This window comes from Seriola lalandi, unplaced genomic scaffold, assembly GCF_002814215.2.
Source record: "Seriola lalandi dorsalis isolate HSWRI2012SDOR001 ecotype SW California unplaced genomic scaffold, Sedor1 jcf7180002054692, whole genome shotgun sequence".
NCBI lineage: Eukaryota > Metazoa > Chordata > Actinopteri > Carangiformes > Carangidae > Seriola > Seriola lalandi.
Genome location: NW_019525245.1, coordinates 395,534 through 423,035, shown reverse-complemented (window position 1 = coordinate 423,035; position 27,502 = coordinate 395,534). Strand labels below are relative to the sequence as shown.

General features: G+C 40.5%; 4 protein-coding genes across 4 annotated transcripts in view; 3 read left to right on the top strand and 1 right to left on the bottom strand.

Moving 5' to 3' along the window:
• The first annotated feature begins 1,833 nt into the window (after window positions 1-1,833).
• prkcda (protein kinase C, delta a) lies at window positions 1,834-17,042 on the top strand. Its single transcript, XM_023423700.2, has 18 exons — window positions 1,834-1,981; window positions 5,252-5,381; window positions 5,550-5,749; window positions 5,834-5,900; window positions 6,619-6,775; window positions 7,274-7,305; window positions 7,492-7,577; window positions 8,123-8,252; window positions 8,335-8,435; window positions 9,694-9,790; window positions 9,951-10,081; window positions 11,354-11,527; window positions 11,619-11,710; window positions 13,962-14,024; window positions 15,053-15,191; window positions 15,294-15,482; window positions 15,738-15,866; window positions 15,988-17,042. The coding sequence occupies exons 2-18, from the start codon at window positions 5,273-5,275 to the stop codon at window positions 16,141-16,143; spliced, it is 2,052 nt and encodes a 683-aa protein (XP_023279468.1). The 5' UTR covers window positions 1,834-1,981; window positions 5,252-5,272; the 3' UTR covers window positions 16,144-17,042.
• Window positions 17,043-18,185: 1,143 nt separating this feature from the next.
• On the top strand, window positions 18,186-21,592 carry rft1 (RFT1 homolog). The gene is made up of 10 exons (XM_023423640.2): window positions 18,186-18,456; window positions 18,585-18,670; window positions 18,800-18,922; window positions 19,026-19,317; window positions 19,396-19,530; window positions 19,647-19,907; window positions 19,998-20,142; window positions 20,253-20,358; window positions 20,445-20,694; window positions 20,886-21,592. Exons 1-10 carry the CDS (start codon window positions 18,394-18,396, stop codon window positions 21,048-21,050), a joined length of 1,626 nt encoding a protein of 541 aa, XP_023279408.1. The 5' UTR covers window positions 18,186-18,393; the 3' UTR covers window positions 21,051-21,592.
• Window positions 21,593-22,323: 731 nt separating this feature from the next.
• mustn1a (musculoskeletal, embryonic nuclear protein 1a) lies at window positions 22,324-24,152 on the top strand. Its single transcript, XM_023423641.2, has 3 exons — window positions 22,324-22,827; window positions 22,928-23,057; window positions 23,447-24,152. Exons 1-3 carry the CDS (start codon window positions 22,819-22,821, stop codon window positions 23,542-23,544), a joined length of 237 nt encoding a protein of 78 aa, XP_023279409.1. The 5' UTR covers window positions 22,324-22,818; the 3' UTR covers window positions 23,545-24,152.
• ruvbl1 (RuvB-like AAA ATPase 1) overlaps window positions 24,149-27,502 on the bottom strand; it is a 5,443-nt gene continuing 2,089 nt past the window's right edge. The window contains 8 exon segments of the mRNA XM_087178630.1: window positions 24,149-24,559; window positions 24,669-24,760; window positions 24,846-24,948; window positions 25,063-25,261; window positions 25,357-25,420; window positions 25,532-25,681; window positions 26,379-26,468; window positions 26,804-27,029. Of these exon segments, the coding sequence (XP_087034756.1) occupies window positions 24,400-24,559; window positions 24,669-24,760; window positions 24,846-24,948; window positions 25,063-25,261; window positions 25,357-25,420; window positions 25,532-25,681; window positions 26,379-26,468; window positions 26,804-27,029 (1,084 nt within the window). The 3' untranslated portion in view covers window positions 24,149-24,399.

Genomic DNA, 27,502 nt, shown 5'->3' with positions numbered 1-27,502 from the left:
AATTGTAGTCTTGACAGCCAGTGACTCTCAAACAGTGCAACTTTCCTTATTATTTATTTATATATTTTAACAAAATTACTATTAGTTTACTGTGACACTTGTGATCACCTTTCCTGGACTCATGCATTATTCTTTTTAGACCCTTTCCATTCATCAATTAATTCTCCATGTGTTTAACTCTCCATGAATAATAAATATATTGGAAAATAAATTGGTTCCCATCCTTTTTGGCTCTAAAATGGAGCAGTGTATACTGTCACAAATTGTGATCTTAGAGTTGACATAATTGGTAGGCAATTCAACCAAGAACCGATCCTTCCTTCTCAGATTGGTTCATTTATAGTAGGGACCAAGAGGATGTAAAAGTATATGCAGTGGTTTATTTAAAGAGGAAATAAAATCCCCCTAATTTGAATGTTTTTCTTTTTCTTCATGTTTAATCATCTTGCTATGTATCTGATTTATCTAGGAAATCAATGGCATGGTCACAACCCTTATAAAATCATAACCTATTCATACATTAATACGCTACAAATGCAAACTCAACTGCAAATGATGCAATTTTCTCCCATGAGCTATATTGCCATATGTATCAACTTGATAGATATAGTTTCTGTGTGGATCTTCATCAGGCTCTCTTTAAGTGTGCTAAATTTAACATCGGGCTGTTCTACAGCCTATAGCCTATATCCCACAGGTGGATCATGGCAGTGGGTATGTGTGGATGTGTGTGTTTGCTAGAGGAAGAACAGAAGGAGAGGTTTCCTTGAGCTTTGAATGTGCATCTGTCAGAATCAGAGAGGAGTCAGTGAGCAGTGAAGTCTTTAGTGTGCGTACACACACACGTACACACACACACACACACACACACACCCAGTCTCCACTATAGACTTCCTGTGTCTGCCGTGAGTCACAATCTGTCTGTTATGTAAGTCCTCTGAGGAGAGAGGGGAACACTGACACACCTGTGGCCCGTCTGCCTGCTCCTGGCAGGTTTCACTTTATGTGAACGTACAGCAGCACACACAGTTTCATACTTTGAAACTGCTCTTAAACATTTCATTATGACCCACCTTGCATGGATTTATGTACTGCAGCATTCCCAATGCAGAGCTTTGTTCACTTCAGCCAATATTTCATTTGTGTGATCAAGATGAGAATAGCTCAGCTGGCATAAATGAGGTTCTATCCTTGCTCATTTGTACACACACACACACACACACACACACACATATGTGTGTGTGTGTGTGGGGGGGGGGGGGGGGGGGGTGAATACAGGCATGAAATAAATAAATGGTGTGGATAATTTGGAGTGCTTGTGTTAGTCTAGAGCAAGAAAAGATCCTTTTGGCAGCAGGAGCCAAATCTGCCACCTCCTCACCACCAAAGCCTAGCTCAAACCTCTAAACTACCCCCGCAGCCTACCAGCCACGTGACCCCACCCCCTGCGACACAAAGTGGAAAAAAATAAATCTTCCCCCACATAGTAGGCTATGCTACAGCAGTAATCTAGGGCACTCTCATCAGCAATGCAGATCTTTATGCACAGGTATGGTGGCCTGGGTATTTTTTTCCTCAGGTGATCAACAGGTCTGCAGTGATGAACCCACACCATTATGTTAATCACACGGGAGGGTGGAAAGTGTAATTTGTGGCTGGGGCAGACGTCTGTGCGTGTGCGCTGAACAAGTGAACTGTCAAGGTCATGTGGAAAACGCATTATAATAACTGACAGGACCTTCAATCAAAATAGGCCAACTGAGTGCACGGCAACTACTGGGACGCAAACTGTGCGCGTGTGTGTGCATGTGCAAGTGTGTGTAGCAGGTAAACGTCACAGCCTGCCGAGAAAGCCACTGTGAGCAGGCGCCACACTTCCTCAATCGACGGAATCACAGAGCGAAAAAACGAGAGGAAGAGAAAGAGCAACTTTTCGTCGTGCTGCGGTGGAAAACAACCAGCACTGAGGTTACCGGACGAGGTGAGACTGCCATTTTTCGGCTTTTAGTCGAGCTTTTCACAGAGTTTGTGTTTATACGTTTGGAGTTTGCAGAAAGTTGCCAAAAGATAAAAAAAACAAAAAACGTACCCCTTCTTCTCCTTCTCTGATGTAGGGGGAAACAAACTGTAACGTTTACTCGTTTAAACGTAACCGCTGGCGCTAAAGTTAGCGAAATATTTAAAATGTTCGTTAACTTACAGTAGTAATACTATGCCTACGACTTTTATTTGGCAATTAAAAGGATAATAATGACTACTGAGCTGTTCTGATTTACTATAATCATTCTTACCAACTTTTTTGAACAGTTCCCTCGTTTTTAAGGCAAGTAAACTGAAATGGTGCGACGGAATCTGTGACCTGTCACATTTTATGGTGCTGCGCGTCAACTATAGAAAAATACTTTCTTTTTTTTTTTTTTATCAAAGATTGACAGGTGAGGTGTTAGGACTCTACACACAGACCTGTACTGGAAGTAGCAGTAGTAATACCACTACTCTATGCTTCGACAGCTATTAAAATGTGTGACCCAATTTAAATACACGGGGTCTCACGGTTGGTGGGTAACAGCCGTTAACGTACCGTTAGCAGTTGTATGTGGCTATTAGCATTATGGCATTCCGTGCCAGGTCACAGAATCTCACTGGTCACAGAAAGCGTTGTAACACCCGGTTTGAGGAGGAGGAATGCGGGCAGGTCTGAACAGCAAAGGAAGGGGAATCTGTGTGTGTTTTTTCTCAAATAAAGTGTTATGTTTCTTGTCGAAAGCAGAGTCTGGTTGCAAACTGTGGTCTAAGGCAGACATGAAGTGACATCTACTGTTCAGCCAAATGACAAGCAACCACATCCTTAAGACAAAAATTTTTCTGAGAAGAAAATCAAATGTACTTGACTGACTCTGAGGTCGATGCTGATATTATGGAAATGATTCATGCTCACAGTTACATTGTAAATCACTGTCACGGTATGCCATAGTGTTTTCCTACAGTGTTTAGTCTTTGAACAGCATGTGAATGATTCACAACTAGAGTTAGAGTTTATTCACCAAACTCTGTCACCACATGTGTGCATGTAAATCAGAGAGGTACCTGTGAGGACATGTTGTGTCCATCACAGGCAGGCTTCATTGAGAGGTTGTCCAAAATAGTCTGAAGTGGTTTTACATTCACATATCAGATCACTTCACAAGTTTTGTCTCTTTTTCTGTCTTTAACTTCTCCCTTTTCTTCCTGTCATGGTGTGACAAGGGTATCCCCTATCTTTCGCCTTCATTTTTATTTATATATATATTATTATTTATTTTAAAGAGCTTGCCAGTAATGTTAGGCAACGGTCCAGTCTCCAGCACTCAGGCTTGGCATAGACAATCTACAAATGCCAATACTACAACTGTATTATAACCATGCATCAAATTCCTGTACTGTAGTAGCTTGTGTTATACTTTAGTTATGGTGCTCAAATACAAGGATACATGCACAAACACAGAGTTTTATTTGTATGCTTACGTAGAATCTAACCCCAGATTATAGGTGAAATAATAATAATAATAACATAATTATGGCCTAGTAAAGGTAATTTCTTCTCCTGCTAACAAACCCACTTTTGTGTTGCTCATTAGTTGGTAGGTAGTAGGCATCAGGAAGTAGGATGTAATGACTTCTAGGAAATTAGGTGGAAGTTTGAAAGTTACAGTATACTGGTCCATGGGACATAACTACTGAATTTAACGGACGGGACAAATCGAAAATGCACATGAATAGTTTGCTAGGAAATCAATCACCACCGCCCTCAATCACACACTGTGCTTGCTATTGATTAACTCCAAAAACCCTGACATCACAGCGCACAGCAGCAGTGAGTGTGTGATCGTCTTTCATCTCCCTTCCCTCTTACTGCACACTTTTTTCCTTCCCTGTGTTTTTTTTTTCTGTGTCACTCTTTTTTGGCCTCAGTGTGGGTGGTTTTGGGCTAAGGATTGTAAAAACCAGCTCAGGCTTACTGTAGAGCAGCACATGCTTCTATTTGGATTAGCGTCATGTTGAAACTCGCTCTGCCTTTGTAGTACAGGGAAACACATCCACTGTTGCAGCTGCAGCCTTGCAGAAACTAAACACTAAAGAAACACAGTGACAGGGAACCAAACAAGTAGCATGTCGTTGTATTTATACATAGAGGTGTGGAACTAACAGAGTAGGTATGTAGAGCAGCATGGGTGTGACTGAAGTTCCTGGCCAACACATGAGATTGATGGGCGTCACCTCTTGCGTCGCACATATAGAAACTTGTGGTGCATTTGTAGAAACAGGAGGGGCTGTGTCTGCAGACCTTGTAAGCTTATGTATGCAGTAACTCATGCATGCAAAAACTACCGCCCACCGTGTAGGGTGACATTGATCCCTCACCAATATGTCATTATTATCATATATTTCACCCCAATGCGTAAGGCATGCAAATTTTCATGATCTTTTAATTTATTGATTTTTTTTATTTTATTTTCAATAATCAATAATTAAATCATTAGATCTATAAAATCTCTATAAAAATAATGACTAAGGCCCATCAGAGCCTGTAATGATAATTATTAATTAATTCTAATAGCAGGAAAATCTATACAGTTACCCAGCTTTTTCCCTCAGAAAATTGTCTTACTGGAAAAATATGAAATACAAAATATATGAAAAAATACAGATCATATTATATATTTTTTTTACTTTTACTCCCACCAACCAGTTTTGGAATCAGATAGCCTACAAAAAACCTGCAATAGTCAGTCCTCCACATGAAAACAAGTGTTATTGACAGAGGTGTAAAAATGTTTTGTGTCCCTCCTTTCTGTGGGTGTGACTAAGTTTAAATATCTCAAAGTGAGATGACTAAGTACAAGAGTAAATGCAAAGTCATGGTGCAGACAGAATCAAATTCTTTTCAGTTTGTGGGAATTTCACTGTAATTCAATGGACATCACTGTGCGGTTGCAGATGTCAGGAATATGTTTGAGTTGTGTATCTCAGACATTAGTAAAAGATCTTATCTTCTCTCTGATATATGTTTGTTCTTATTCAGTTTAACATAGATCTGTAGCACTTATTAATGCTTATATGTGAGCCAACAGTATTGTTGTACAAGAAAATGTGTATGTATGCAATATAACAAGTGGATAGGGTGATGAACTACATCTCTGTGTGTTACTAACATGTCGTTATAGATAAATGTCACCAGGGTAACACTGTGTTTATCTATCTCCGAGAGCAGGTGACCCTGGTACTTGTCACCATGGCTCCTTTCTTGAGGATCACCTTTAACTCGTACGACTTGGGCGTCCTGCCCCCATTGGCAGACCCTCCCTTCTGTGCAATCAAGATGAAGGAAGCCTTGACAACTGGTGAGAAAACTCTTTCACAGGCTACAAGGCCCTATGTTTTCAAGAAGTTGTCATTTCTAAGCTGTCACCTCCTTCTTATTTCCTGCTCTGTATTTATACTAATATAAATACTGCGCTGTACTAAATATCTTTCTCCTTTCTCTCTCTGTCTGTCTTACTTTTTTCAAGAACGAGGTAAGACCTTGGTACAGCGGAAACCTACAATGTACCCGGCTTGGAAGGCCAGTTTTGATGCGCACATCTATGAGGGTCGTGTGCTCGAGGTACTGCTGATGAAGACGGCGGAGGAGCCTCTGGCTGAGGTCACTGTTGGTGTGTCCGTCCTTGCTGAGCGCTGCAAGAAAGCCAACGGTCGCGCTGAATTCTGGGTAGGACATTACAGATTGTCCTTTGTCCCTGCAGAGAAATATTTCAGGCACTCTGTGTGCTTAACTGTGTGTTTGTGTGTTCAGGTGGATCTCCATCCTTCTGGGAAAGTGATGATGGCAGTGCAGTATTTTCTGGAGGGAGTGGATACAGGTGAAAGGAAATAAAATGGAAACATTCTCTTCTTTATTCTACTCAGTGGCCTTATTTGTGGGCTTTTTTCTTTAAACTATATGATTTTTCATAGCTGTCAGGCTACGTTGTTTTCTCTGCTTTAATACTTGATAAATATTATCAAAAAGCCCATTGTTTCATGGCAACATAGGATAACAACCCAGTGTCATCAGAACCTGATTCAGGTTTTTTTGAACTCTGATTGAGCCTTACCCACTTAAATACTGAAACTGCTAATGTAAAATAACCCAAACTGAAACCTCCACACACACACACACACACACACACACACACACACACACACACACAAACAGTAAGATGAAAATAGGTTTTTAGGGCAAGAGTCGGAAAGTAGGTGAATAGTGTGAAAATGGGGAAGAAGCTTTTCTTGTTCTGTCTTCTAACTTTAGGATTAACCAAATACCATGCTGATAAAGCTTTCTCTGTAGCTCCACAACCAGTTTGTCTGATTTACAATCTGTAGTTTTCATTCCTTTCATTTTTAACTCCACCCCCACCCCCATATATTCACAGACTGTCCAGCCACAGTATTTTGCCTTCCCATCACTCACAGGCATTTACATGAGCAATTCCTGTGGTTCCCCATTTATTATCAATTTGTGACATTTACAAAATTAGCTGATTTTTCCATTGCAGTGTTGTTCGAATTATCTGTATTTCTCTGTGTATCTGGTAGAGAGTAAACAGGCTGCAAAGGAGGAAGAGGCTCCTACTCTGAACCGCAGACGAGGAGCCATCAAGCAGGCCAAGATCCACTTCATAAAGAACCATGAGTTCATCGCCACATTCTTCAGACAGCCGACTTTCTGCTCTGTGTGCAGAGAGTTTGTGTGGTCAGTGATACCTACACTTCAGTCCTATGAAAAAATCACCAAGGCAGCTAAAGGGGAACTCATAAACCACTGATCAGATAAACTAAAATACTAGACAGAACGATACAGGGAGATCAAAAACATAGTGTTTAGGAACTTCCTGATATTTGGCAGCATAGAACACTCTCTGGGTAGGCTGATTTTTGTCAAAGTGATTTAGACAACCTGTTTGCTTTGATGTTATTGATAAAACCAGTAAAGCCAACTTTCCATTTGAATTGTAACTTCTGTCTGTTGCACTGATAATGTTCGAGAGCTACAGATCTCCACTAATCTGCTTTAAAATATTTGGTCTCACTGGAAAGGAAGCTTGTACAAAAAGGAAACACTGATACACAAATCAGCAGGGGTGTACTACAGCTGTTCATTATCACTGACAAGTGATAAATCAGCAAACCATTCACATGATCAAAGAATATTACAAATTGACCCATTTGTGTGTCTCTTTGTCTCCCACAGGGGACTCAACAAGCAAGGCTATAAATGCAGACGTAAGTGTAAAATAATTTACAAACCCCCATGCTTTTATGCCCCGCTTGAAGAAGTAGCCCAATGCATGAAAAATGTGTACTTGAATAAAAATACCTTCTCACTGTTTTGTTACTATTGCAAGATTATGATATACTGTATGTTCAGATATTGAATCAAATACATATCTCATCTTTGCTTTTTATCAGAATGCAATGCAGCCATCCACAAAAAATGTATAGACAAAATCATCGGCAGATGTACCGGTACTGCTGCCAACAGTCGGGATACTGTGGTAGGTTACACACATTTCTGCAGTACACCATGTACTGTGAGCCTTCTCCATATGTCAGTTTAGTGTGGGCTTTTCTCACTTTGGTATGTGCTCTTTTAAAGTATTTCTCCTCAACAATATAAACAATGGTCGTTATTTCATTGAACTGGCGTGTGTTGCTGGGTCAGAGTTTGATACAAAGGCAGATACCAGTTAAGGTCCAGATCCATTTTCAATGATCATCAATATTGGTGGATAAAGGCAATCAAGGACCAACTGACCTAGATAATAGCCACATGGGAATGATGAGGTACACACACCCACACAGCGGGTGAATAACAGATGGGGTGTGGTCTTCAAGAGGTACTTTAAATCAGAGTGGGGACAGATCTGGGAAGAAACAAGTCATTTTATATTCAGCAGCGGGGTAACTTCTACTGGTAGAAACTCAGAGAGGGAAATAAAAGATGAGGCAGGTGCGCAGGGCTGTGAAGTGTCACAGGCCACTGATTAGGATTCCTTCACCAGTTTTTCATGGAGATGATGAACCCTGTTTGTTCCGACAGTTCCAGAAGGAGCGCTTCAAAATTGACATGCCGCACCGTTTCAAGATCAACAACTACATGAGTCCCACCTTCTGCGACCATTGTGGAAGTCTGTTGTGGGGTCTTGTCAAACAAGGCCTCAAGTGTGAAGGTACAGTGCAGATATGCTTGACTGGTTGCTGGAGTGTAAGTGTACTTTTGTCTAACAGACTTCTTTTATTATTTTTTTGTAGATTGTGCCATGAATGTCCACCACAAGTGTCAGGATAAAGTAGCCAACCTTTGTGGTATCAACCAGAAACTATTAGCTGAAGCACTTACACAAGTCAGCCAGGTGAGTTCACGGAGATGGTCACAAGTCTTTAACTGCTTGGTCAAATCAAGTGTCTTTAAGTATTTAAGCTAAAGTTAAAAGAAAGTGCAAGTAATCAAAATGACCAGTCTGACTCAAGTATCAGACCACCTAATTAAATCACAACATGGCTCTTTCATCTGATTGCATTATCTCTTAGTTAGCCATCAGTATACTCAGATGGGTTCATAGAATACAACTGGAACTTGATGAGTTGAGAACCACAGCTGTAGATAGGCACTTAACACATTTTAATGCACTTCCTACATACGTACAAAAATGGTAGAAGTTGTTGTTGCCTGGAGCCAGTATGACTTGGTAAAACTTTACATGGACACTGTCCAAGTCCAAGGGTGTTACAGAACAATCTTGTGGCACGAATATAACAAGAAAATATTATATGATATTTAATAATAAAATTATGAATCTAAAAAGGTCAGAAATACTTTAACTACCATCAAAACACCGTGATAAATACATGTCTGCATCACTGATCTGCTAAAAGATCATGCAAAAATACAGATGAATGAAGTATTAACATAATCACTTATTATGTTGCACGCATCTTTGTTTTCAATGAAAATACAGAACAAATGCAGCATGAGGCAGATGTGTTTGACAGATCTAAAAGACACCTTGAGAAAGCTTTTACGATGTATAGTCTAGCTATGTCTTAATTGTTGACCCTAACCATTATCCCAACTGGACTCCAATCATAACTGCTGAAACCATGAGCCAATTCTAATCCTAAAACCAGTCAGACAAATCCAGACAAAGCATATATGTTAAGGGAGTATCACACTCAATTCATTGTGTACTGACACATTACAATCCTTTGGTAGTAAGTTGAATATTAACAATAGACTATCAAAATGAAGTGTAACCATCAAACTGAGTGTCAATTGAATGTGAAACTCTTAATCCTCGGTGCGTGTTGACGAATTGTTCAGTGTGACACCTGACCTCGACAGGAACCTGAGCCTCCTATCCTGCTGTGTTTAAGGACTGGCTTGTTGTAGAACTCCCAGTTCTCTTCCTCCTTTTTCACAGACCTCTGGTTTAAAACCAAATCTATGTAGTTTGGAGGACAGAGAGGTCATATAATCAATGTTCAAAAGAAGACTCTGACAAAATGAGTTTGCATTGGATAGACCGCAGCTAGATGGGTAACCATTGCTGGGAAACAATTTGTCTGGCTGTTTCATGCTTATTTTTTCTTTTTTTTTCTTTATTCCATCAGAAATCATCCACTCGCCGTTCAGATCCAAACCTGCCAAATCTGCCGGATATTGGAATCTATGACGAAGTTAACAAACTTGCTGGACTGGATATCAATGGTCAGTGAGTGTTTTTTTGTATGTGCATGTGAGCAGAACATAGTCAGCTTGGTACTGATATTACTACTTCGAGAATAATGTGCAAAAGGATTAAATATTTCAAATAATTATGTGAATAAGTATTTTCTACTGTATGTGTGGTAATTTGTTTGTCCATTAGATGGAACTCCCTATGGCAGACTGTGGGAGGGGTCCAGTCCACGGCCTCAGTCTCGCATTGCCCATCTGACCCGCATCAATGTGGACAACTTCATCCTTCACAAGGTCTTGGGAAAAGGCAGCTTTGGCAAGGTACCATGCAACCACATCAGTGTGAAATAAACTGTGTGACTAGTGACTACTGTTTTCAAAAAACTACCCAACTCAAAAAAAGTAATGACATAGATTTTAGGTGTTTGATCGCACTGTGAGCTGCAGCCATCTGAAACAGACCCCTGGAAAACCTACCTGAACAAAATGTGCATGAATTAATTTTCATAAAAGAGACACTTGATCTGACGGAGACTTGAAAATAGTCAGTCCTGACCCAGTCCAAAATGTAGTCAACCTGAACAGATCCTAACAGAGAGAGAACACCAACACTGGCAGCAGCATGATGCGCTATTAACTATATGAATTAATGAGCAGCCATGGTGGAATCATAATCATAATAATAATGCCCTAACAATGAATGTAAACTCATGGAAACCTAAATTTGTTTAAGTGCTACAAGGACCGATTTATATAAATAATGTGATTGAATGTCCTGTTTACATTTCCTGCACTAACAGTAAAACATTCTGCAGCAACATGGGCGGTAGAAAGATGAAAGACAATGTTCTAATCTTGATGTAGAATACTGACAACAGCTGAAGTTGATATTTTGTTGGTTTTAAGTTGTGTTGTTAAGTAACTAAAATCCAACATCCTAGACATATAAAATACCAACATTCTAGCTCTGAGCAAAACCAACATCTGCTAATCACAATGTCAATTAACCAATTCCAACTAAAATTTAACATCTGTCTGACTTAAGACTTGTTAGAGTCTAATGTCTCTCTTATGTTACATGATGCCCAGTGCCAGCTGGGTTAATATCCAAATTCCAGTTAACCAAATTCCAAAAAACTGTAAATTAATTAAATAGCAGAAATCTTGATCTAAGCTTGTCTTCAGGTCTCTCGGCTGTTCACAGTTCACAGGTCTCATCTCTGTTTTACTTCAAAACATACTGGTTTCTCTGCAGTGATTGTGATGTACCATTCGATCAGAGCTGATACTGTGTATGTTTGTGTACATTTAAATCCACTGGTACTGGACATATTCACACACTGTCCCAAAACCCATGAGAGTAAAACTAGACGCTAGCCGATCCGATTACACTTAGTAGGACCTATCCTGACTCGGGTCCCGGACTGGGTCTCAATTCCTCAGAACCAAGTGGACATGTGAAGACCTCCAGTCTGAATTTATCAACAGTTAACTTGACATGTCAAACCACATGCTCTTTGCACAGAACACAAGTTAATTGCCAATATTAATCTCTCCTCTCCTCTCCTCTCCTCTCCTCTCCTCTCCTCTCAGGTTCTTCTGGCAGAGCTGAAGGGTCGTGGAGAGTATTTTGCTGTTAAGGCTCTGAAGAAAGATGTAGTGCTGATGGATGATGACGTGGAGTGCACTATGGTAGAGAAGAGAGTCTTGGCTTTAGCCTGGGAAAACCCTTTCCTCACACACCTTTACTCCACCTTCCAAACCAAGGTAGTCCTTCTCCACCTTTGGAGAATTTTTCTCTACTCTACATGATTGGTTGGGATTATGTCATCAATACTGAAGTGAAACTTGTCTATAGGAGCATCTGTTCTTTGTGATGGAGTATCTGAACGGAGGAGACTTGATGTTTCATATTCAAGAGAAAGGGCGCTTTGAACTCTACAGAGCCACGTGAGTCACACCCTGTCACACAGTTTTAACAAGCACAAGCTCTAGGGAAAAAACACACACAACATGTCATCATTACTCAGTGCTCACATGTTCATGTAGCGGCACAGAATCACATATTCAGAATCAATGAGTTGATGGAAAGCAGATACTCATAAAGCTCTCCCTTTGTCACTCTCTTTGTCTCTACCATTATGGTTTTTAGCTTTTACATGATATACTGAACCCTGATGGAATGGGGCAAGGGGTGGCGTCCATTAGCAGCTGCTGACTAGCAGACTGGCCTTGTAAGGAGTGAGCAGCTCTTAGTGCCTGTGTACTCTAGGGGGATGTATTTGTTACTACCACCCACTATTACACTGATAACTCTCTCCAGAAAAAAATCTCTGCAGTGAGCCAACTCAAATTTGAAAAAGTCTCACATTTACAAACAGAGATGAAGGCAAGAAAGAAAGACTTCTTAGTCGGTGCTCTTAGATGCACAAATAATGCTCAAAGGCAATAAACAAAAAAAATGCTTAAGTGTATCGGTCTTTCTTGAAAAAAAGACAGTAGTTTATTGAAGGTCTTTTATTATGTAATCTGCAGATACTGAAGGCTACAGAAGGAAAAATTCACAATTTCATTGCAGACATTTACCTTGAAAGTGAAGCAAAGTTAATTTGGTTTGACTGTAAGAAGCAGAGGAGAACAAGTACTGTAGATGTACAGTAGGTTTGAATGCCATCTTAGGTTGTGATATCTAGTTTTATGTTGTTGAGACTGTGAATGCATTTACCATAATCTTTCTTTTAAACCAATATGGTGCTTTGTGTACTGCTGTTTTGGTTTTAAAACAACCAGTGTGTTCTGGCACTGATCTTATTGTGTACCTCGATTGAGATATTTTTTTGAGCCATGTACTCTTCATCTGAATGTGATTGTGTTCCAAGAGATCAAGCCAATTGGTGGTGTCACCTTTGGTTGCTGAAATTGTTTTTCTGCAGTGTTTGTATTTGACTTTTTGTTTGGCGTCGTCTTCACTGAAACCAACGACAGAAACGGCATTCTTTTTAGGTGTAAGCTGCTCGAGATGAGGGTCAGTGTTTGCAGTTGTGTCATTCATATCACCAACTTCACTTTGAGTGAAGAATGCATGAACCGAAATAAGTGATATGAGTTGTTGGTGAGACGTTCTGAATGTCGGTTTTGATACTTTTTCAGTTAATTGCCCAGCTCTTACTCTGCAGTTACATCTCCTGTAGTTAAACTGGTGTTTGCGTCCTGGATCCATGAGATGACAGGAGTAATTCTCAACGTTGCAACCACAGACACCCGATCTTGTGTTGGCATCTGCTTAAATCCTCTTCACTGAGTGATTGTATTCAACCTGTATAGATTGATTACCCTCAGTGAGCGAGACATAGAGGGTGGGCCATTTCATCATTCTCACATTCATCTCATGCATTAATTTTTAACAAAACACATTTAGGTGTTTGTTTACATATGTATTTAAATGTAATAACTAAGTTATTGTGTGTTGCTGCACAAGCTGTCACAGTGGAATGGAAAGTATCTCCTGGATTTGGTTATGCAATATTTTTCCTTGGGCAGTGACTGAACTGCAGATTTTCCGGTGACCTCTTTATCAGCACAAAGGCCGTTCTGCCAGTGGCTACTCCTAACCTGTTGGCCCAGTGTTGTAGAGAGTCAAGTACATCGTCTCAATCTTCCTCCTCAACTGAATTACTCCTCATATACAAAATTGGTGCCTAGACCATATTTTGTGTTGTTGTAGTGTTTGTAGAGCAGGTTTATTCGTGTGCACTTTCTAACTTGTTCTGTGAAAGCTATATTTATAATGGTCGCAAATGAGAGATATTGAGTCGATAAAACCTGACACTATTCAGTCCTTGTCAGTTGGTCATTTACAGAGAAAGACCAGTTACAAAGTTAGAGTGGAGGCTACTCTCATCTCCTGTTAGGACTCAATCGTTTCACCTGACAGAGATGACAAGGGAAGCAGGTCAGAGATAGGCTAATCTTTCGGCTCACTGTAGCTCTCATGTTTCACATTATTAGAGTGTTATTCACCTGTCTCCTGCTCCATACAAATGTCCTCCTGAATAATTCAGCTCTACACTGAAATGAGTCTGCAGTTACACCACGTTTAGCTGCCAAGTCAGTAGTGAGATAGCTACAGTGCAGTCCTGTAGCTTTCCACTAGAGATGAGTAGTTAATATCTATCTGTCTCTGCCGTCTCTGTCTTCGCAGGTTCTACTCGGCTGAGATCATCTGTGGTCTGCAGTTTTTACATTCCAAAGGGATCATCTACAGGTCAGAGCAAAATGCTTTTTACATCTGGATGGACAGTACTGTACATAAACTTAAAATGACCACACTAATAATTTTTCACACACAAACTATAATAGTATATTCTTTGCATCACAGCTGACTATTTTGCATTATTTCCATATCTTCCACAAGACCGTTGATTTCAGTTCAGTTGCAAGTGCTATGTGAAACTTACAGAGATTGCTTGGTTAGGTAATCCCACGCATATTCACAGCTTTTTTATGAAATGATTGTGTGGTAATGCAGTTGTGAGCAGGGACTGTTTAGAAGACTGCCATTGTGGTTACAGTCCAAAAAGTAAACTCAGAAGAAAAACAATGAAATGTGAATTCAGTAAAGATGAAAATGTGAGTTTGTTCAGATCTTGCAGTAGAAAAGCTAAAATCTCAAATCTCAGGTATAGTGTAACTGCTGACAATTACATAAGCATGTAGGACTAATATAACTTTTATAACATTTCTGGTAAATTAACACAGACAGTGGACTAAATATTCACTTGATTTTTTTTAAGCAAAAATGCCCAAAATTTTCAGAATTTGTCTTATGTGATAGTAAATTGAATATCTTTGGGTTTTGAAATGTTGGTCAGACACATGGTTACTTACTGGCAGATTAACGTATTAGAATTGTTCGTTGCAGCCCTTATCTCAGGCAAGTTTCAGATCTCTACCACATTTAGATTTTCAAATTACAGGGAAATGAACTGAAACCAGTGGCTTCCTGGAAATAAACATTCAACTTAAGTAAAGGCAATTTCTAATGAATGCGTAAATCATCCAAACTCTTGTTGCATTTTGTAAGTCATGAGTTATAAGGTTCTTTCTGGCTTGAGTCATGTTCTAAAGCAGTGAGTGCTCAAGATTTCACAGTCCAGCTGGAAAAGTTTTTAGGTGCTTTTTTTTTTTTTATCACACATATAATCCTCCAAAAGTTAAATAAAATAATGCAAGCCTTAGGTAGTGTTGTAAAGTATTAATTATCCAACCCTGCTGTGATTATTTTGTTTCCAGAGATCTAAAGTTAGACAATGTGATGCTGGATCATGAGGGACATATAAAGATAGCTGACTTTGGGATGTGCAAGGAGAACGTGTTTGGAGAGAATCGTGCCACGACTTTCTGTGGTACTCCTGACTACATTGCTCCAGAGGTATAGTGCTTCAAATTTAGAGAGACGCTCTTGTTTTGAAATACTCAAAACTGACAAAACAAGTGTGGTAATTCTTATTTATAATATTGTGTTTCAACTCAGATCCTGCTGGGACAGAAATACTCGTTCTCAGTTGACTGGTGGTCTTTCGGGGTGTTGCTGTATGAGATGCTGATAGGACAGTCACCTTTCCATGGAGATGATGAGGATGAGTTGTTTGAGTCCATCCGCATGGATACTCCCCACTATCCTCGCTGGATCAACAAGGAGGCCAAGGACCTGCTTGAGCGGGTCTGTACCAAACGTCTTATACAAATACCATCTGTCATATGACTCCATTTCTGCTTATTGGAATATGTGGTATTTCCATGTTTTATTATTTTATGGCTGAAATTTAAAGATTATATGATCCTGTATTGGAGAAGAAAATTATACAGCTCTTGGGTTGATGAAATATATTCAAATCCACTTGGACAGTGTCAACACTGTGCTCTTTTTATGTTGTAATGGTGCATATTCTTACTTAATTTTCCTGTTTCCCTGCAGTTGTTTGAGAGAGACCCCACTCGCAGACTAGGAATCGTGGGTAATATCCGTTTACACCCCTTTTTCAAGACCCTTAACTGGCAGGCCTTGGAGAGGAGGGAGGTTGAACCGCCATTCAAACCCAAAGTGGTATGTCTCACACACAAATCAGTTGGGGTTAGACTGTGATATCAGTTATTGGTTTTGTTTACATAAATCTAAAATCGTGTGATGGCCTGTTTAGCTGAGATATGTTTGTGGTCAATTACAGAAAGCACCGAATGATTGCAGCAACTTTGATCGGGAGTTCCTCAGTGAGAAGCCTCGTCTCTCCTTCAGCGATAAGAACTTCATAGACTCCATGGACCAGTCGGCATTCGCTGGTTTTTCATTCATCAACCCCAAGATGGAGCACCTTTTAGAATAGAGACTGTTTTAATGACAGTCAGACTCAGGTCACATCCCAACTGTTTACGGGACAGTTCTCTTAATATGTCGCAGATGAATGAGCTGTTCCACAGTCAGTATTTTTGTGACCTTATTTTAAGCACAAACTGTTCTCCTTGGGTACGTATAGAAATGATAAGAGTAGAAACGGGCCCTTGTACTGTATATATTGATGTTATTGTATTTGTGTGCATGCTTATTATTTGTCTAGGTTGGAAAGGCCTGTATGAGTAATAATATTAGAGCGGGAGGCTGAAAATCCTTACATTCCACTTGACGTCACTGCTACCATCTGCAGCCATTTTGTGTCCCTTTTGGTAACATTTAGTTCAACCCAACTGAGACTGAAAAATTATGATGAGGGAAAGAAACCCATAGAAATAAATCTGTACTGTAAACTTCAAATGTAGATTGTTTGTGTGAATGATCTGACTGCATGTAAAGAAATCTCAGAGCAACAAAAACGTGTCCATGTTTAAATATAGCCTAATAATGACTGTTATGTGTCTTTGAAACATCTGATCTTTTGCCTTTGACTGGATAAATCATGTCTGTCTTGCTGACAAAGAAGAACTTGTGGTTTTGTGGTTGACTAAACAGTGCCATGTAAAGATCAAATTTTAGCAGACCTGCAGCTGGTCTCAGCTGTATGGAAAGGTCTTATCTGGGGACGGGGAGAGATTGGGTGCAGCCAGGGTTGCAAAAAGTTCAGTAATGGTACGTGACTGCAAACGAGTGGGAAGTCACTGAAATGATGTATATAGACAATGTATATGTACAGTATATTGTTGTAACATGTATATTGGTTCACTAAGGATGTACTTTTTTTTTTACTGTCTCCATCTTTTACATCTGATTAAAAAAACCATCAACTCCTAAGTTCGATGTGCTCCTTTTAAAACGTCTGTATCTACTCTGTCCTGGTTCCATGGAGGATGAAGTTCTCAAAAACGAGAGGGAACTTTAGAGGTCAGATCAGGGTTTAATCAAGGTGCAAGGTCACATGTTATTAATGAAAGTTAATTTTGATTTATCAGTTAGATGTTTGTTACTGCTGTATTTTAGTTTGTTTTTTTAAATGGATATTTGTTTGGGGCTGATTTAATTTATATTTTAAGAATATTGTGTAATTTTATGAATAGTGTTTTTTTTTTTGTCTGACTTGGTTTTTAATATCCCAAGTTGGAAACACGTGTTCACACTTTTAACATATTTTCCCTTGAATTGATTTCATTTTGTAGATCTATTAATAAACCAAGTCAATATCAGTGGACACTATCTTATGGACAACACAGGAGGCAATTTGCACCTGTTCTGCTTAGAAACTGAAAACATTCTTGTTTACATAAGATTGATTTGGGCTTGATGTGACTACCTGTTTTACTAGTCTGACAAGCTGTCAGTTAACATCCTGCTGTACAGCCAGCTGTAAAATAACTATCGGAAATGTCTCTGATTCGCTGATTATACATCAACAAAGAAATTTCTTGCATTAAGGTGGCAGTCCCCTCATTCTTTATCAACTACTGGATAGGCTTAGAGTTTATCACACATTTTAATCATGGAATTACTCATCAGCAGAACTAAATGGGGCTTGTACAGACACCATTGAGGCACATTAGTTTTTGTATTTAAAAATCAAAACAAATTGATTACTTTTGTTTACTCCTCATCGAAGAAAAAAAGGAGAACTTCAGAAGTGAAAATGCTAATGTAATGTTTTTATGGCCTATAGATTTTGGGATCAGTTTGAGAGAAGACTGATTTTTTTCTTGGCAAATATAATTTTGTGAATATAGATTGTATCTGATAGTATCAGTATCAATATGTTGGTGACAAATATTTGCTCATTACATAAAGCTGGAGATTTTGAATAGACCTTTCAAGGGACATAACTTGTGTACTACACTCAGCTCCTGCAGATTATCAGAAGGATGGTTACACCCTCTAGCGGCACTACGCTGAACATAATGTTCTTTGACGTCATCGCGTAACGTGTCTCCGTACAATGTGTACGGAAGTGTTACTACCAGCCTCCACTGTTGTCAGACAGTTGTCACTTCATACTCGGTCTTCAGGAATGAGAACATATTGTGATGAGGTTGTAGACAGCCACACTGACGGGTTTCCACAGTATGTTTCTAAAATGTTTTTTCTTCATAGAAAGCAGCGGGTAGTTTGTCTAGTTTGCGTTTGATAAAAGTTTTCAGCGGGTTAGAGGAAGTCCACAATGAGCACTCAAGATGTACTGAGGAATGCGTCCACTCTAGCATCGTACAATGTGTTGTTACAGGTACGTGGACACACACAGCTGGACTATAAAACCACACCAGCCCAGTGTTTCAAAGTTTTGCAAGTTTATATATGTCGGCTTGATCTGTTTTTCACTGTTGTTGTTTTTTTTTTTTATATATATCTTAGGTGATGTTCCGTGTGCTCACCTTCTTACTGAACGCATTCACACTGCGCTTTGTGTCCAAAGAGCTGATTGGAGTCGTCAATGTCAGGTAAATATGATAGTTTCTGTGATGGGAACACAGTGTCAGCAGCCAAGACAAGAGGGAGCACAATGCTTCCACAATTCACTGCACCAGCAGCTGCTGTAACGCGTGTTTTCCTGTGTCTTTATTCTGCAGGCTTACACTGCTGTACTCCACATTAGTATTTTTATCCAGAGAGGCTTTCCGGAGAGCTTGTCTGAGTGGGGGATCTGGGACAAACCACAGCTGGAGACAAGTTATCAACCTGCTATGGCTGACGTGAGTTGATTTTACAACATCATTTCACTGAGGAGTGTTCATTTGATCTTGTGTATTCATGTTGGATGTTTGCCTGTGTGTCTTTCCCTTTCTTACCTCTCAGGCTGCCTCTCGGTGTGTTATGGGCAACCCTGCTGGTCTGTGTGTGGCTGTGGCTCCTGGAGGTCCCAGATCCCCAGACTGTCCCGTACTACGGCCCTGCTGTGGTGTTGTTTGCCTTGGCAGGAGTGCAGGAGCTTCTGGCTGAGCCCCTCTGGGTCCTGGCTCAGGCTCACATGTTTGTCCGCCTGAAGGTGGTTGCTGAAAGCTTAGCAATGATCGCTAAGTGCAGTATAACTGTGGTGCTGGTGGTGTCTGCCCCTGAATGGGGCCTCTACATCTTCTCTGCTGCTCATGTAAGAAATCATCTGAAGTCTTTGTCATTATTTCATTAAATATGTCTCTTATAGTCACTAATTTTATTATTTTCATAGTTGATGTACACAGGATTCCTGGTGCTGTGCTATGGTCTTTACTTTATTCGTTTCTTGGGCTCTAAAGAAGCAAACAAGAAGAGTTTTCCCCTGCACCATGTTGGAGATCTCTTGCCCTGTAGAGCGGATGGAGAGGTACTGGAGCTGCGCAGTTTATCACACAAAATCAAAAAATCCACAAAATAACACTGATGAGTTTCAAGATGTGCTGTTTATCGCAAAGGACTAATTATCCCTGCGTTGTTTTCTAGCCGCTGGTTGATTGGACTTTAGCCCGGCTCACATGGAGCTTCTTCAAGCAGTCGTTCCTGAAGCAGATCCTGACAGAGGGTGAGCGTTACGTCATGACCTTCTTGAACGTTCTCAGCTTTGGAGACCAGGGTGTTTATGATATCGTCAATAATCTGGGCTCCATGGTGGCACGCTTCATCTTCTTACCCATCGAGGAAAGCTTCTACATCTTCTTTGCCAAAGTGCTGGAGAGAGGACGTGCTGTCAAAAGTCAGAAACAGGTGTGAATTTTGGAAATAAACACCAACATGTCTTTGTGAATGGCTAGTGTGCGAGCCAGTCTTCAGTTTTACTTTGTATTGTGTCTACAGGAAGAAGTTGCCATTGCAGCAGATGTCCTGGAGTGTCTGCTCAAGCTGGTGTTGGTGATTGGTCTGATTATCTCAGTCTTTGGCTACGCCTTCTCACACTTGGCTCTGGATATTTATGGCGGCTCTATGCTGAGCAGTGGAGCAGGTCAGTGAACAATGACCCAGTCACAGACGTACAAAGATATGACGCATAACAAGATATGGAATTATATTTTGTTTGGTATTTTAGTTATATTATGCTTAACTCTGTTAAAGGACCGACTTTGCTACGATGCTACAGCTGCTACGTCCTCCTGCTCGCTGTAAATGGTGTAACAGAGTGTTTTGTATTTGCTGCCATGAGCCAACAAGAGGTTGACAAGTAAGAACGTAAAAATACACAGAGACACAAATACAGTTATTACACAGCATCTAACCTGTGAGTTTACACTGTGGTTTTGTCCTCAGGTACAACCTGGTGATGCTGGCTCTGTCTGTGTCCTTCCTCTTCTTGTCCTACTTGCTGACGTGGTGGGCTGGCGGTGTTGGTTTTATACTGGCAAACTGCCTCAACATGGGCCTCCGCATCTTACACAGCCTGCTTTACATACACCGCTACTTCCAGTTCAGTCAGTGGAAACCACTGCGAGGCCTCCTGCCTTCCCCGTTTCTACTACTGGCACTTGCTGTCAGTGCAGTTGTCACAGCAGTTTCTGAGGTACAAGAGAACCATGCCTCTTCATTCTCCACTCATGTGGGGCCATTCATTTGCAGTGCATTCATTTTGAGGCAAAAACTGTAAAACAGTTTAAATGAACTGAAACAGATTGAGGGTGTTTTTGTAAACTGTGTTTAATCCTGTTCAAATCAGTGCCCCTAACTTGAACTTTTCTTATTCTCTGGTTTCAGAGTGTTTTCTGCTGTGACAGCGGCTGGTTGCTGAGGCTGGTCCATATTGGCATTGGAGCTGTGTGTCTACTGGGTGTGTTTGTTGCTGTTCTTCTCACAGAGACTCGTCTTATTCAGTTTGTGAGGACTCAGCTCTTGCCCCAGTACAGAAAAAAACACACGTAAATATGACTAAAAAAAGGAAGAAAACTTCTGTTCCGCTACAAAGAGTAGTTAAAAAAGCTACGGATAATTGACCTCTTGTGTATGTGCGCGCACGCGTGTGCGTCGGCTTGTTTTGCTAAAATTGTGGGGTCTGTAAACCAGGAGCCCCGTGGGGCTGAAATGCTGGACTCCACAAGTTTAAATGGCTGTTTGAGGGTTAAGACTTGGTTTAAGGGTTGGGGTTAAGGTTAGGGTAAGCGGCTAGGGAATGCATTGTGTCAATCATGGGTCAACATGAATGTAATGAAAAACAAGGATGTGTGTGTGTGTGTGTGTGTGTGTGTGTGTGTGTGTGTGTGTGTGTGTCTGTGTGTGTGTGGTGTTTTGATGTTTTCATTGTAACATTCCTGTCTTGCTACATGCAAGTATGAAGAAACATGGCAGGACTGTTTTGGGATCTAATTTTGGGTGACAAAGAAGATGATTGTATTATAAGACTGAAACTGATATGAATTTGTTTACAGTGATGGTTTGTCCTACACAAATAAAGAAAGGGAATTTAATTCATATTTGTAGTGCTATGATTAAAAAGTATGAAATGTTGGGGATCAAATGACCAAAAATCTGCATTTGTAATATTTTCCTTTTACTATTTTGGAGGTTTCCAGCTGTTTTTCAGGCCTTTAACGTGGGACATGAGACAACAAATAAAACCTGTATAAATTATGGACACTTGCTTCAGACATAGATGATTATATATATATTTAATCTGACTAATTTAAATTTGGGTTCATAAAACAATCAAGGACTTCAGTTGCAGTTTGTTTATAAAAAGCTGTTTAGATTTATTTTAACACTTTGTTTTTGGATTTCAGTTGTCTCATAAAATGTGATGTCCACAAACCTGTTATCATAACCATTGTTTTTTCTGTTATGTAATGATTCATACGGTTCCTCTACTTAAGGTTCACCTAAGTTTAAAAATAAAAAAGCCATTTTCATTGCTCCAAATGAATATTGTCACAAAGTAAACACTTTGCACGCTATGCTTGTTTTACACTTTTTGTCTCTATTAGAGCTTAAAAGCTTGATATCACCAATTTATTGACATGTTGCTGGGAAACTAGTTATTTGTTGGTCTTTCATCTGTACTAATCACCACTGGTTTTAAGGTCCCTAAAGGCGGAATAATGATGTAATTATGGAGCATAAGCAGGAAGGGGTGGGAACAGCATTCTTGTAAGGCAATGCAATGCTCATTCTACTTCTCTCTTCGTTATGCATTTACAGATGTTTGCATGTGAGTCTGACATGGTACAAAGTTTGCCAGGAAGTTTGATGTCTTAAGACAGACAGCTACTTATCTATTGAGGCACATCTTATGACTGAACTTTGAATCCAATCTTCCCTGCTTGCTTGTTACCAGTGCTGTTAGACTGCAGGAGGGAGGAGGAGGAGGAGGAGGAGGAGGATACACAGACAGACGTTTGTCATGTTCATGCATCTCTGGGATTCATTTGGGGAGGTGTATTACCACCAGTTGTAGCAGTGACCTCATCATTTTGACCCTGAGAAAAAGCGGAGGCAGAGAGACAGAAGAAAGGAGGAGCCCGTGCACTCATTGCGTCATTTATTAGTCTTAAGAACAGATTTATTGTCCACTGGGGAATCTCTGCTTGGTTGTGTATATATGTGAGTCTGTGCTGGGCTGGACGTACAGGAGAAAAAAGAGAAACAGCTCAGAGAGAGGAGAATTTTCTCACAGGATATCTTCAACTACTCAACCATCATGTCTCAGGTAAGTCCACAGGATATATTTTCTCATATTGTTGAAAGAATTGTTGTTGTCAGAAATCTCTGATGTGTTGTTGTACCTCTTACTTTTTATTGCCCTTCAGCCAGGTCAGGAGGAAGATGAACAAATGCAGCGTCCTGAAGTGAGAGAGGAGGATCTGACTGAAACAAAGAACAAACTGGGTTTTGGGGAGCCAGCAAAGAGCAAGACAATTGAAGTAATGGAGGAGTGCGGTGAGGACACACACACACACACACATATATACATATATATATACATATATATATACACAACCATATGATTTGACACTATTCTTACAGATGGAATTGAAAGGAAATAGTCTTTTTTTCCAATATCTGGTGAAGCTAAGATTACATTTTGGCAGTGAGTGTGTGTGAGGAGTGTTTCTCATGATGCTCAAGTTTCCACTCCATATACAGAGAGGAAAGGAGGGTTATAATGATGGGAGATTCCTGTCTAACTGTGATCTCTCTCTCGCGCCCAGTGAGATGAGAAATGAAGTGTGTGTGTTTATAAAAAGCATATCAACAGTCTTATGCAACCTTTATCCCTGCCTCGTTAACAGTGAAATATACTGACTGTAGTTTATTTTCCTTCACAGAGAAAATGGGTAAAACCGCTCCCTCTGTGTTCAGCGGCGTGAGGTCGGGAGCAGAGACTGTTTTCAACGCGCGCTCGTCTCGACCAGTCAGAAAGTAGCAGGAGACCTCCTGACCATGATAGGACAACACCTGTTCCATGTTAGGGGTTTAGTGTCAGTTGTTTTCCAGCTGAACTTCAGTCCATGAAAAATCCTGCTAAAGGCCCTTTCTTTAGTGGCCTCATGTTGTTAATCAAAGTCCTGAGTTTTTTTGCACTACAACAGTTTAGTAATGGTCTGTTTTTGTACTTAAATTAAAGTAGTTCATAATACACTCATTCATTTCTATATACATATACAATTTTTAAAATATAAATTTTTTGTTTATTTGGCCATTGTTGTGGTTTCTTCTCACTTGCATTCCCTCACTTTTTAATGGTGCAGGGTACTAAAAAAAACAAAAAAAAAAAACAATGCCATATGCAACTGATACATTTCAACATATGTATAAAAGAACTGCAAAACATGAATGAGCCTTACAAGCATTTCTAGATTTATACATTAAAAATAAACATATGATTTTGCCTGGACTGTGATGGATTGTCAGATGTCACAATTATGGCAAAAATTTGAAAAGCTTGAAACCTCTTGGAAATATGCTAGTGCCAGTAAATGTCAGTAAACTGTAACAATCCAAGCCAAAAATATTAAAGAAAACTTGAGTACATTTGTGTTTTTCCTTTTTATTCAAAAAATTATTTTCATCAACAAACGGAATGAATAAAACTTAGAATTTATTAGTTCTACTACAGTAAATGTGGCAGAAGCAAGGACACTAGAATGAGCTGTGGAGGAGAAATACATTTTGGGAAAAAAAATGCAAAGAAACAAAACATGAAACAAGAATGAAGACATAAAGTGAACCATGTAACAACTGGTTGATAACATGTAAAAGAAAAAATAGAAATCCAGTTTTATTTCATAAACTTGTGATGTTGGTCTTGGAGGATTTTGGCGGAAGACTTGGCGTCGTAGAACAGCTCGTTGATTTCCTCCACCTGCTCCCTCTCCACGGTCTCTTTTCCCTGAACACGGCCCAGCAGACTGGCTGGCGTCAGCAGCTGCACAGCGTACCTGCGAGGAAACAGGAGCCACTCAGTACGCTCACATAACAGTATGTATCCAGTAAATGCCAGAACTTCTTCACTTTATTCAGTGACACACACAAAACGTCCATCTTTACCTGAGTGTGGTCTTTGTGCCAATCTCTGCAAGGTGTGTGAGTGCTTCCTCGCTGATATTGATCCCCTCAGTCTGTGCACGGATCTTGATGATCTACAAACCACAGCCTGATGAGTGACACATGCTCAGGCAAGATGTCGTACACCACACGTGGAGATACTGTGACTCTCAGACTCACCTGCTTCATCTCCTGTGGCGTGTACAACATGGTGCGGATTATCATTACTCTGTCCAGTAAATCCAGAGGAATCCCATGTGGGGAGCTGATGTCTTCTGTCCCCCTGGTGAACAACAGGTGATTGTTAATACTACAAATCTTACATCTTAGCAAGAAAATGACCCGTTTCATTTTAAGATTGTGTTTCTCGCCCTTAAGCACATTTTAGACGTTTTACCTGATTAAACAGTTTCCCCTGTTAGAAGCAAACACAACAATGGGGGCGATGGTGCTCTCGAGTGCCCGGTGAAGGTAGGTGAAGCATTCTATGTCCAGCATGTGCACCTCGTCCACAAATAGCACACCAGGTACGAGCTCAGCTACGCCTTGGTCAATGTAGCGGTTCACAACCTTGTTGATCTCGGCACGCAGCTTATCTGAAATGGGAAAAGGGATAAAAGAGCATTGATTGAAACAACAGAAGTCAAGTACTGGCTTGGTTTGGACCGGGGTAGTTGTAGTTTTTCCCTACCTGTGATTTCTGTCTTTTTTGGCTTCATCAGTTGTCCCATCATGGAAAGAATGTCCTGGCCTCCCTAAGATCAAATAGTGAGCATTTATTTTAAAACTATAGGGAATAACTTGGTAACATATAAACAGCTGCACTGGTATTAACACAATGCTACAGGACATTTGCAGTTATGTACCTGGGGTCTGGCATTTGCAACATCCAGGTCGTGCAATGTAACATCTTGGACTATCTCCTTCTTTTTGTGAACATCACCTTTGGGAAGCGGCACATATTCCTCAGCCTCCAGATCGAACTCTGTTGCAAAGGTGTCACAACGACCTTGTCTCTGCAAAGACAGTAATACCAAAGTGTGTTAATAATAATTAAAAAAAAAAAACTAAACAACAAACAAACAAAACCCCTGCTGTTTAACAAAAATGAATCTCTGGAGAACAGTAACAAAGACAGCACACGACAGGAGGGAGAGCAGGTGTATGATTGAACCCAGTGCCCGCCCATCACATTGAGCAGGCCATGTGTCTGAGGGATGAAAGGCTTTGAGAAGGCAGGTCATCTGATGGCTGTCAACAGTAACAAATGTGTTGTCCAGCCCTCCTTCTCTGGCCTCTGACTAGAGCCGACCTGCGCCCCCGGCCCACCTGCACTGATTAAAGGAGCCGTCATCGCAACCTGTCAACACAGGCCACAAGCCCCGCTGGCGGAAAAGAGGAATTGTGGGAGATGATGAGATAGAGGGAGCGCAAAGAGCTGCAGGAATGAGAGACCCTCATTCCACAGTACAGTAGAAATGCAGCAGAGCTTTCATGCAGAGCTGAGAGAGATGAAAGAACATCACCATGAAGGACAAAAGAGGACAGGCCGCATAGAAAAGCTTTGGCCTAACAAAGAATTTCTTTAAATATTTAATTTGTGAACTTAAAAAAAAATATTGTTTAGTGAATGTATAGTGAATTAAAACGGCCAGCTGATCAGAATTCATGACAATTGTGAGGTAGTAACACATGACAGTGATAAAGTAATACCTTGACAGCGCCACTGTTGGCTTCAATGTAGATGACGTCTCCCACTTCCACACGCTCTTTGTGAAGACTCTCATAAATACTGGGATCCAGCTAAGGAAAGAAGACAAGAGATTTTAAGTAACGTACCTCCTCCTTACCTCGTTCTTCAGTGTCAGAATGAAACATAATGGTAGAATATCATAATATAATATGACTTGGATGATAAGAGTATATATGTGTGTGTGTGTGAGTATCCAAAATAGAAGAAGGTGTGTATGTTTTTAATCAATTTTAGTTAAGAGGGAAAGAGACCATATTTTCAACAGGATCTGGAAGATGATGATAAAAAAGAAAAAATCATGTCTAGACACAACCTGCTTTACAAGTAGCAGTAGGACGTATAAATAAAAGAGGATAGGAAAAAAGATTATAGCTCCCAATCTGACCTTGAGCTGCTTTGTGCCTTTGCCTGTCTTCAGACCGATGATGACGTGGCTGATGGTCTTTCCGTAGCCACCCATGGGATTCTCAGTCTCACAGGGGGTCAGCTCTGTCACCTCCCCTTCATACACCTCCTTTGTCTCTTTGATACGCAGTCCTGAAGGCAGGCGACATTACAGTCACACACGCATGAGGAGTACAGAGTGAGAACTCAATTGGGTCTTTATATTCCTGTATCAACTAAGTCACCACATCCCTCAGTCTACTGAGCAACGCATTTCATTACCGGGGGAGAACATGTGCGCGCGTGCCAATGAAACGTCTGGGCATCGTTCTGTGTAACATGATCACATTCTTGTTACTCTTTCATGCAGCCTGTGGCCCTGAGTATGAGCAGCACACAGGTGGATGATCTTCTGTGGTGGGGGTCAGAGAGCACTGCTTAAGGCAGGACTGTGTGTCACGGTGCTCTTATCGGCAAGGTGATGACAACCTTCAAATGAAACCCACTCCCACTGCAGATCCTGTTCTAGGGGAGGAGCGAAGGTGCTGATGACCACCTCTCCTCTCTGCCTAAGCTCCATTTCCTCCCCTGCGACAGGTACCATCAGCAGTCAGACAAACCCCCTTCCCCCGCTCAGGCCTTCCTTCCTTCTCAACACTACTCTCACAAATCCGCAGCAGAGTGTTGCCTTTCAGCTCAT

Excerpts from the sequence above, each read along its gene's own strand:
- mustn1a (XM_023423641.2), top strand. Across the intron at positions 23,058-23,446 it reads TGAAGTAATGGAGGAGTGCG|AGAAAATGGGTAAAACCGCT; the intron begins GTGAGGACACAC and ends TTTCCTTCACAG.
- prkcda (XM_023423700.2), top strand. The coding sequence starts at position 5,273 with ATGGCTCCTTTCTTGAGGATCACCTTTAACTCGTACGACTTGGGCGTC. Across the intron at positions 7,306-7,491 it reads GCAAGGCTATAAATGCAGAC|AATGCAATGCAGCCATCCAC; the intron begins GTAAGTGTAAAA and ends GCTTTTTATCAG. Across the intron at positions 15,483-15,737 it reads CCAAGGACCTGCTTGAGCGG|TTGTTTGAGAGAGACCCCAC; the intron begins GTCTGTACCAAA and ends GTTTCCCTGCAG.
- rft1 (XM_023423640.2), top strand. The coding sequence starts at position 18,394 with ATGAGCACTCAAGATGTACTGAGGAATGCGTCCACTCTAGCATCGTAC. Across the intron at positions 18,457-18,584 it reads CGTACAATGTGTTGTTACAG|GTGATGTTCCGTGTGCTCAC; the intron begins GTACGTGGACAC and ends TATATATCTTAG. Across the intron at positions 20,143-20,252 it reads TATGCTGAGCAGTGGAGCAG|GACCGACTTTGCTACGATGC; the intron begins GTCAGTGAACAA and ends ACTCTGTTAAAG.